Source organism: Plasmodium reichenowi, chromosome 7 (genome assembly GCF_001601855.1).
Source record: "Plasmodium reichenowi strain SY57 chromosome 7, whole genome shotgun sequence".
Taxonomy (NCBI): domain Eukaryota; phylum Apicomplexa; class Aconoidasida; order Haemosporida; family Plasmodiidae; genus Plasmodium; species Plasmodium reichenowi.
Window position 1 is genome coordinate 193,077 of NC_033652.1, and position 10,459 is coordinate 203,535.

Below are 10,459 nucleotides of genomic sequence, written 5' to 3' on the forward strand. Positions count from 1 at the left end.
AAAAAATTTAATATTTATTTTTATATAATTATTTAATTTATACCTAAAAAAAAATTAAAAAAAAATAAAAAAAAAAAAAAAAAAAAAAAAAAAAAAAAAAGCTGCATTGATTTTTATATTATTTTTATATGATTATTTATATATATATATATATATATATATAATATGTAGAGAACACAAAGTATTCTTTTAACTTTATTATTTTTTAAGAATAACATAAAAAAATAAATAAATTAAAATAAAAATATATAAATATGTATAAATATCTTTTTCTTTTTTTTTTTTTCTTTTTTTCATCTATTTAATAACAAAATATAACAAAAAAAAAAAAAAAAAAAAATATATATATGTATATTATATATATATATATATAGAAAAAATAAAAAAGTATAATTTGTAGATTTTTTTTTTTAATATTGAGAAAAAAATTGAAATTTTTTATTTGTATATGTATAAAATAATTAAATCATTTAAAACATTTTAAACTTTTGCTCTTAAATTTCAACTACAATATATACGTACATATATTATATATATATATATATATGTGTATATTTTATTTATTCTTTTAAAAGTAAGTTTTCTTCTGATATTTTTTTTCCTTAATACTTGCTTCTTCTTCATATGTAGGCATATTATCCAATACAATAGTATCTTGATCATATTGTATTTCCTTATTTTTATTTATATTTCTCTTTGTTTTTCTCTTTTTGGCTAGTATTTGTAATGATCCGTCGTTTAATTTATTCATGGAATTATATTCATTACTATCATATTCTTGTGCTTGTCTATTAGGATATCTTGGTATTTTTTCATGACCCTTAAGTATACCTTTTTTTATTAATCTTTTCCTTTCGATTTCCATCTTATGATAAAAATATAATTTCTTAGATAAAATTTTATTTCTTTTACTTAAACAATTTCTTTTAGGAGCAATATGCAATGCTTTTCTTCCACCTCGTTTTTGATATTTTTTCTTTTTTTTGACTATATCATAATATTTACTTTGTAATTTTAACATTTTGCTTACTTTTTTATTTAGATTTTGAAAAATAATTTGTTTCTTATCAACAGTTCGTTCAATTATATCATTAACAATATTCGTAGTTTTTTTATTAAAAAAGGATGTTAAGGAATTATTATTTTTATCGAAATTAGAAAATCCACAAATATTTTTTGTTTTATATATATAATCATTTATATTATTACTTAAATCATAATTTATTATTTCACAATTATCAAATTTAACACCTCTACTTAATATATTAGTACATATTAGTATATTCGTTTTCCCTTTTTTAAAATCTCGATAATTTCTACTCCTATCTTTATAGTTCATTTCATTATGTATATAACTTACTTTATATTCTAATTCTTCTAATATTTCTCGAATATTCATTACACTCTTTCTAGTATTACAAAATATTACATATCGGCAAACAAAAGCATAATTTCTCCCACTATATATATTTCCATATAATAAATTATTCCTGTAATTATTTGATATTTTACCCTTATTTATCTCTTTACTATTAAGTATTTCTAATAATAAAGATACTTTCTCCTTATTTTTACTATTAATAAATATATGCTTCATATCCTTATCAATGTGGTGACTACTTATATTTATTATTTGTTGAATATATTTACTCCTTATATTGTTATTTAAAAATTCTGAAATAGCACAGGTTTTAGTAGATGATACAAAAATGCTAATAGGGATATTTGAATATAAAGTATTTTTTATATTCTTAATATTTATATTATCAATATATATATCTTTTTTTTTTTCATTATTTATTTTGTTTTCCTTATTATTTCCTTTTTCTAAAATGGGACGTAATTCACCTTGTGTTTTTTCTATTTCATCATCAACCACTTGTCGTGTATTTATATAATTATTATTTGTATTATGAAAACCATATATTTTATTGAAATCCCCCTCCAACCTATCTTTACTATTAATACTATATGTATCATCCTTATTAACAACATCATACATATTATCCTTACTTTTATCATCCGTCATTTTATGGTCGTTCACTTCATGTTCATACATATTATCCTTACTTTTATCATCCGTCATTTTATGGTCCTTCATCTCATGTTCATACATATTATCCTTACTTTTATCATCCGTCATTTTATGGTCGTTCACTTCATGTTCATACATATTATCATTACTTTTATCATCCGTCATTTTATGGTCGTTCATTTCATGTTCATACATATTATCCTTACTTTTATAATCCGTCATTTTATGGTCGTTCACTTCATGTTCATACATATCATCATTAACTCCAATTTCTTTAATTGTAAACCTATTCCCAGACACTCTCTTTCGTATTTTTTTCCGCCCCTCTTCATCACTCTGTTCAATGCTCTTATCCAACAATTTATTCGAATATTTACTGTTTTCCCTGTTATTATGATATTCCATATCCTCTTCATTGCATTTTTGTAAACCCCTAAAATAATACATATTTGTATATTTTTTAATATGGTTAAATAATAACTGTAACTTTCTCTCATTAAAAACGTTACATAAAGATTCTGACTCTTCAATAATAAAATATTTTAAAAATTTGAAATTATATAAATGTTTATTCTTGATATTTTCCATCTTTTCAAATATTTTATCTGGAGTCCCTATCAAAAGGTCTATATTGTAATTTATTCGCTCATTCCCTCCAGAGGGTTTTATTTTGTCATTTGTTTTTTCTTTTATATTTCTGACATATTCATACCTACCTCTATAAGAAGTATCTATCCATATATTTTCTTGTTTATCATTATAATTTCGATTTATATCAGAAAAATATTCTACGTGGTATTTCTTTATAGATTTCTTCTTATTTAAATATCCTCCACTCAATAATTCAATATTTATATCGAATTTTTTTAATAAACAAAAAAGTTCACAAGCTGCTTCTCTTGTATTTGTTAAAATGATAGCATATGGGAAAAAGACATTTTTCTTATGTCTTAAACTATTCAATTGATTATTCCTCTTATTTTTTATATAACTATTATTTATACTATAATTTTTATATGTACGCATATGTATAATTCTCTTATTCACTTTATATTTCTCATATGATATATTAAAAAAAAGATTTTCATCCTTCCTACGATGAGCATATCTTAACCTTTCTTTTTTTCTATATAATTTATTTTTACATTTCTTATAATTATATTTATTTAAAAAATGATAAAAATTTAATAAATATTTCATTATACGTTCGTTCGATTTATAAAAATTATCTAATATAGGAAGAAAATAACTTAATGTTTTCCCACTATTATTGGGGCTAACGATTAAGTATACATCATTAAAGCATTTTTCATTATTCTTATTCATAGATATAATTTTTTCTCTATCATCATTCAAAGGATACATCAGATTAGGTGCTGTGTGTGTATTATGGTTATTATTATAATTATATTCTATATTATTTTCATTTTTATATTTCTCAACATTATACATATTATTTTTTCCGGGTATAAGTATATTTTTTTTTTTTAGGTAGTTATTTATTTCTATTCTATTCTTTAATATTTCATTGTAAATGTTATTTCTACTTATGGATATAATACCATCTCGATGAAACGTATGACTGCTACTACTACTATTATTATTATTATTACTACTACTATAAATATTATTAATATTATTATTATTATTATTATTATTACTTGGATAATTTTTTTTTTTTTCACTTAGTAATAAAGGTATCACATTCATTTGTATACGTGAAGGATTCATAATACCTAATTCATTTAATTTTAAATATATATCAGTTTTTAAATTATATTCTAAAAAACTATTTTTATATAATTCACTTTTTATAAATTTCTCATTGTCTCTTTCTTTCTTTTTTAAATTCCTCTTTACATAATGTTTTCTTCCAATAACAAAATTCTTGTTTTTATCTTTGCTCATTTTATGAATACTATGGTATGTGCACCTAAACAGATTGAACATGTTTTCTCCTTCTCCCTTCAAAAAGGAGGTAACATAAAACAAACGATTCCTCATATTTTAACATGCTTTCAAAAATAAAACATATAAATAAATAAATAAATATATATATATATATATATATATATATATATATATATATATATTTATTTATTTATTTATTATATAATTCTTGTGTGGTGACCATTGCACTATATTCCTTTTTCTTTATAAAAAATAAAATAAATGCATATAGAAAATAATAATTATATACAGAAACAATTATATATATATATATATATATATATATATTTATTTATTTATTAATTCAGAATAGAGCATATAAATTGAATTCTACATAAATATATAATATATAATATATTAAATTCTTTGAATTCTTATTTATCTTATATTTTCAGTTGAATAAGGAATAAAAAAACAAAATTAAATAAATAATATAAAATATAAAAAATTTTTTTAACACATTATATATATATATATATATATATATATATATAATTTTGTTAAGAACCAAATAAAAGAAAAAAATTATTTCATTTTTCTAATATATCAAAAAAAAAAAAAAAAAAAAAAGTGACACATATATTATTATTTATTGCTCTTTTAAAAATATGTATATATTATTAGGCATAACCATATACCATTTTTATACATGAAATAAATATATTTCATTTTCCTTTTTTTTTTATTTTATTTTTTTTAAGTAGAATTACAAAAGTTTTTAAGATATAGTTTCTTATAAAAATAAAAATATATGTAAATATTTTATTTTAATAAATAATAAATAAAAATTATATTATGTGTTCATTTTATACAAAATATATATATATATATATATATATATATACATGTAGTTAAAAAAATGTAGTTTTTCTTTTTACATTTTGATTGTATCATATATTAACTCCTAAGATAAATCTAATAAAAATTATAGTTTCTTTATTCCTTTAACAATTCCTCAAAAATTATATAAAGCACAATATTATAAAGCAAAAAATAATAATAATAAAATTTCTCTCTATCTTATTATTCCTTTTTTCGTAGGACAAGAAAGTTCATAAGAAAATATTCCTCATAATAATACATAAACTTTGAATTTATCTATACTGTAAATTGAAAAAAAAAAATGTATATATATATATATATATGTATGAATACGAATAGAATATTATATATTACATATGAAAAATATATAATGTAAACATATGCATATAAATAGAAATCCAGTCTTTATTTCATTTTTACCTTCTTAAAACCAATTATGTCAGCTCTTTCTCTAAAGCATTGTCTGCATATGTTTATGTTATATTTTCTGATTATGGCATGCTTATTCGAACATACACGGCTACATAAAAATAAAAAAAATTATATCAAATAATAAATCAGTAATAAGTATATGATAATATATTAAGATGTACATATATAAAATAATAAAACATTCATAAAAAATGTACGAAACATATATATTTCATTATGTTATAAACATAAAAGTTTCAAATGTTATTTTACTTAAGGAATAAAAAGAAGAGGTAAAACAACAATGCACATATATATATACATATATTATTAATTAGTTATATATATATATATATATATATACTTATAACTTTAAAATATAAATATATTTAAATAAAAATCTCACATTTTAACAAAAGAAGCTGATTCATTAGTCATATTATACATATATATATATATATATATTTATAATTTTTTTTTTTTTTTTTTTAATTTACCATTGCCTAGATCCTTGACCATATTTCTTTGGATGAACGTTTAAAATACAACCCATTGTTTCTTAAATTATTTATTTTATATTAAAAAAAAAAAGAAGGATTTATTTTTCAAAATTTTTTATAAAATGAGTGTTATAAAATTTTTTTCTGGATGAAAAAATATAACTTTAGCTTTTTGTAAAATATATATTATTGTTTATTATATATATAATTTGTTTTTTATAAATTATAAATTTACTTTTAAATACATAATTATTTTATTAATTGTATAATAAAAAAAAAAAAAAAAAAAAAATTTTTTATACTTATATTTTTTACAAAATATATTTTTATTTCATATATATTCCTTTTACATATAATAATAATAATACTCGTTTTTATTTAAAATTCATTTTTTTTTTTTTTTTTCCTCCATATTATTATTTTATGGGCACTACATAATTTATATACTAGTATAATAATGTATAATCATAATATTAAATTATAAATATAAATAATAATATAATAGATACATATATTTTTAATTATACTTAAAGAAATATTATATATATACTATATATTATATATATATATATATAAATAATTTTTTTTTATACCTTTATTATTATATTACTTGTTTTTTTTTCTTCGCTAAAGTACATATATAAAATAAAATATATATATGTATAAATTAAAATATATATATTAATTAATATATTATATTATGAATAATAATATATATTCGAGATAGATAAAAAAAAAATAAAAAATACCCATAAGAAAAAAATTATCATATATAATTATATATACATACCTATAATATATATATATATATATTATATATTTTTATTTATTAATAAAATTAAATAATTTTTTGTAAAGTTCCATTTATTATTTTTTTTTATATATAATAAAAAGATGTAGAAATATTATTAAAATAAAATAAACAATTTTTAATTCTTTTTAAATTATTTAAATAATAAATATATTTACAAATAAAATGAATATAATTCAAGAGGTTTTAAACATTGGAGGGAAATATTATACAATATATTTAGAATGTAATATAAACATACTTTTTGGAATATACATTCTTGTTTATAAAAAAAGAATTTTTTTTATTTATAAATTCACATATTACGAAACAATTATATTTTTATAAATTTCCTGTTTCTTTATTATATATATATGTTCTGTTTATATTTTTAAATATTTAAAAAAAAAAAAAAAAAAGGTAAAAAAAAAAAAGAGAGTCAAGGGGTTTTTTTATTAGTACCCCCACATATATATTTTATATATTCTATTATAAACTATATATGTATTATTTATTTTTTTTTTTTATCCGGTATTTTTTAAAAATATATAATATGAAATATAAAAAATAATTATATTTATTTTATTTTTTTTTTTTTTTTTTTATATTATAATATATTAAGTTTATAAAATTATTTAACATAAGCTTTATAAATCTCCTTATAACTGTGTTCTCTTATCTGAATGATCATTTTTCATTATATGTATTCCATTATTTAAATTATCCAAAACATACATTGTCTAAAAAAAAAAAAAAAAAAGAAAGAAAAAAATATACAATTATAAATGTATTTAATATTATATATATATATATTGAACTGTTATGTATATATTACATCAATAGTTCCAACATTGTCAGCAAAATAACCTGTAAAAGAAAATATGAAGTGGGTAAATATTAAAAAAAAAAATAATAATAATATTTAAAAAATTAAATGTTATATATATTATATATATATATATATATATATATATATGTATTTATACCTGGCTTATTTGTATTATTATCATATTTGCAAATTAAAATTCCTTTTGTTTTACAACATGCTGTAGCACATCCAAGGTTCTAAAAAAATGATATATCATATAAATGTTATTATAATTTTTGTTTTTTTGTTTTTTCTTTAATTTTTTTTTATATATCTACCTCTGAACTTTTCCATATAATCCTTGTAAATTCAAATATATTATCATTCCTTTTAATACATCCTGTTATTAACAACAAAAAAAAAAAAAAAAAAAAAAGATAAAAAAAAAAAAATATGAATGATTCAGGTGAATCATATTATCCAAACATAAAAATATATATATTCTTTATTTTGGCTATAAAATGAAAGTTTTTTTTTTCTTATTTAATATTATTATATAAAACATTTTATATATTTTATTCTTCCATATTATATATACCTAACTCAAAGTCATAATCATTAATCCCCTCATACCATGTATCAACAGATGCTTCAATATTTTCATTTTTAAAAAAGGAAAAATAGTTTGTATCAACTTGCTTTGCACTAACAATACAATCAGAATTATCCCTTATCTATAAATATATATATATATATATGTACATTATTTTTTACATATTTACTTTTAACAAAACAAATTCATTCATACATTGAACAACATTATATAACAGTATTTATATGTATAATAATATTTAAAAAAAAAATCATTTTAATATATTAACCAAATTTGCTTCGTATGTTGCTATCTCTTCAAGTTTCTTACTCCTTTAAAAAAAAAAAAAAAAAAAATATTATAAAAAATTAAATATAACATAATTAAATATAACATAATTAAATAATGTATTTTTTTTTTATTCTATATATGTATATATTTACAAATTTTGAAAAATATAACCATTTCAGTGGTTTAGCGTTATGCTTTAATCTAAAATCGTTATGTCTTTCTTTTATAAATTCTTTCTACACAACAGTAAAATATATATTTTTTTTTATCTCATATCTTTTATTGTTATAAAATTTTTTCTCTATTTTTTTTTTTTTTTCTATTATTATTATTATTTATTTAATTACATACATTAAATTTACAAAATTGGCCATTCACATATATATAAGAAGAAATGAAAACAAAAAATAGGAAAAAAATATTCATGATTCCTATCATAGTGTAAATATAATAATTATCTCTTTATAAATATATTGAAATAAAGATGTTAATGAAGTGTTATGGTGTTCTCCATTTATATGTAATATAAACTTTTATATTTACAATTTTCTTTTTACAAATATATACATAATTAGTATATTCAATTATATATATATATAATATAAAAGTTGGAATAAATATATTTAAGTATATATAAAATACACTTTTATAATATGATAATCTAATAAATTAATAAACAACGTAATAAAGAAATAATTATCCTATCAAAAGTCATTCTTTTATCATGTGTTGCCTTAAGAGAGAGAACAACATATAAATAAATAACATAACATTAAATACATACAAAAATTTGTACATATTTCCAATAATGTACATACAAAATAAGAATGTTAAGAAATTCACGAACGTTTTTTCTTTTTATATTTCTATTGTTATATAGAACCAAGCAAAAATTATTATGAGCTATTGTAATATTTAAAAATATATTAATATAGACACAAATAATATTTTAAATATATGTATATATATATATATATATATATATATATAGTTATATTTAATTTCATACAATATTAGTATGTTTTTTTTTTTTTTCTAGTATACTGTTACACGCTATCATATATGATAACCTTTTGTTCTTTTTTTTTTTATTTAAAAAAAAAAAAAAAATGTATTTAAATTAAATTAAATAAATAAATAAATAAATATATATATATATATATATATATATATATATACAGTGAACAATAAAAAAAACCTACTATTATGAATTCATTATGTAAATGTATTAATTCGATCTTTAATTTTTCATATAGTGGAATTTTCTCATATATATATATATGAATATATATTCATCTGTGCACTAATAAGCTTATATTTTTTTTTTATTTTCTTATATGCATTAAGAATATCTTAAACATGTATAGGCAATGAAAAACAGAAAAATAAAGGATAACATAATATATCCCTTAAGAATATAACAAAACAGCGCTCATCAAAACACAAATGATACCTAAAGGAAAAAATATATAAATATAAATATATATATATATATATATATATATATATATATATATATATAATTATGTTTACATACAATTTTTATATTCTTATGTATTACCAAGAAATTCTAAGAAACCCATACCAATTAAGGTATATGTAAATAACTCATCCTTAATTGATGGATTTCTACTAGTTCCTAAAACCAAAGCCGAAAAAAGGTTACCTATACCTTGAGCAACCTAAATAAAAAAGAAAAAAGAAGAAAAATGAATGCGTACACACAAGGTCTAAACATGTATATAATAAGAATGTTCTAATTATAAGAAATATAAATATTTAATTATTATTTATTTTGTTATTTTGTTATTTTGTTATTTTGTTACCCCTCCAACTGACATTAAGGCAATAGCTGCTGATAAACTTGCAATGCCACTATCGTGTCTGACACCAAATTGTTTGCTAACACTATATTTTTCATCCTTCTAAAAGAAATACATGGAATTTTTTTTTTTTTTTTTATCCATAAATATAAAAGTTCACAAATAGACAAACAATATATATATATATATATATATAATAACACGAAAATATATTATGTGTTTTATTATTGATAAGATATATTTTTTGTCTAAATGGATTTTATAAGAAAATAAATACACAAAAAGGAAAAACTAATATATAAAATATAAATGGCAAAAAAAAAAAAAAAAAAAGGGTCCATATATTATATATACACGTTTGTATATATAATTATATAAATAAAAACATATATATATATATATATATATATATATATATATATTATGCTTTATATATA

General features: G+C 17.5%; 4 protein-coding genes across 4 annotated transcripts in view; all 4 read right to left on the minus strand.

The window, feature by feature from the left end:
• Nucleotides 1-568: 568 nt before the first annotated feature.
• On the minus strand, nt 569-4,039 carry PRSY57_0703800 (RNA helicase, putative; the record flags this gene model as incomplete). The annotated part of the gene is made up of 1 exon (XM_020114645.1): nt 569-4,039. The coding sequence occupies one exon, from the start codon at nt 4,037-4,039 to the stop codon at nt 569-571; it is 3,471 nt and encodes a 1,156-aa protein (XP_019970602.1).
• Nucleotides 4,040-5,079: 1,040 nt separating this feature from the next.
• Nucleotides 5,080-5,771, minus strand: PRSY57_0703900 (40S ribosomal protein S29, putative; the record flags this gene model as incomplete). The annotated part of the gene is made up of 3 exons (XM_012906704.1): nt 5,080-5,088; nt 5,228-5,327; nt 5,716-5,771. The coding sequence occupies 3 exons, from the start codon at nt 5,769-5,771 to the stop codon at nt 5,080-5,082; spliced, it is 165 nt and encodes a 54-aa protein (XP_012762158.1).
• A 1,396-nt stretch (nt 5,772-7,167) lies between these two features.
• On the minus strand, nt 7,168-8,637 carry PRSY57_0704000 (cysteine-rich secretory protein, putative; the record flags this gene model as incomplete). Its single annotated transcript, XM_012906705.1, has 8 exons — nt 7,168-7,248; nt 7,344-7,375; nt 7,495-7,573; nt 7,655-7,716; nt 7,915-8,050; nt 8,198-8,240; nt 8,371-8,435; nt 8,551-8,637. The coding sequence occupies 8 exons, from the start codon at nt 8,635-8,637 to the stop codon at nt 7,168-7,170; spliced, it is 585 nt and encodes a 194-aa protein (XP_012762159.1).
• A 971-nt stretch (nt 8,638-9,608) lies between these two features.
• The window catches only part of PRSY57_0704100 (ATP synthase subunit C, putative), a gene marked incomplete at both ends in the record, with an annotated part of 1,557 nt that continues 706 nt past the window's right edge, over nt 9,609-10,459 (minus strand). The window contains 3 exons of the mRNA XM_012906706.1: nt 9,609-9,652; nt 9,761-9,881; nt 10,026-10,124. Of these exons, the coding sequence (XP_012762160.1) occupies nt 9,609-9,652; nt 9,761-9,881; nt 10,026-10,124 (264 nt within the window). The remainder of the gene's footprint in view (nt 9,653-9,760; nt 9,882-10,025; nt 10,125-10,459) is intronic.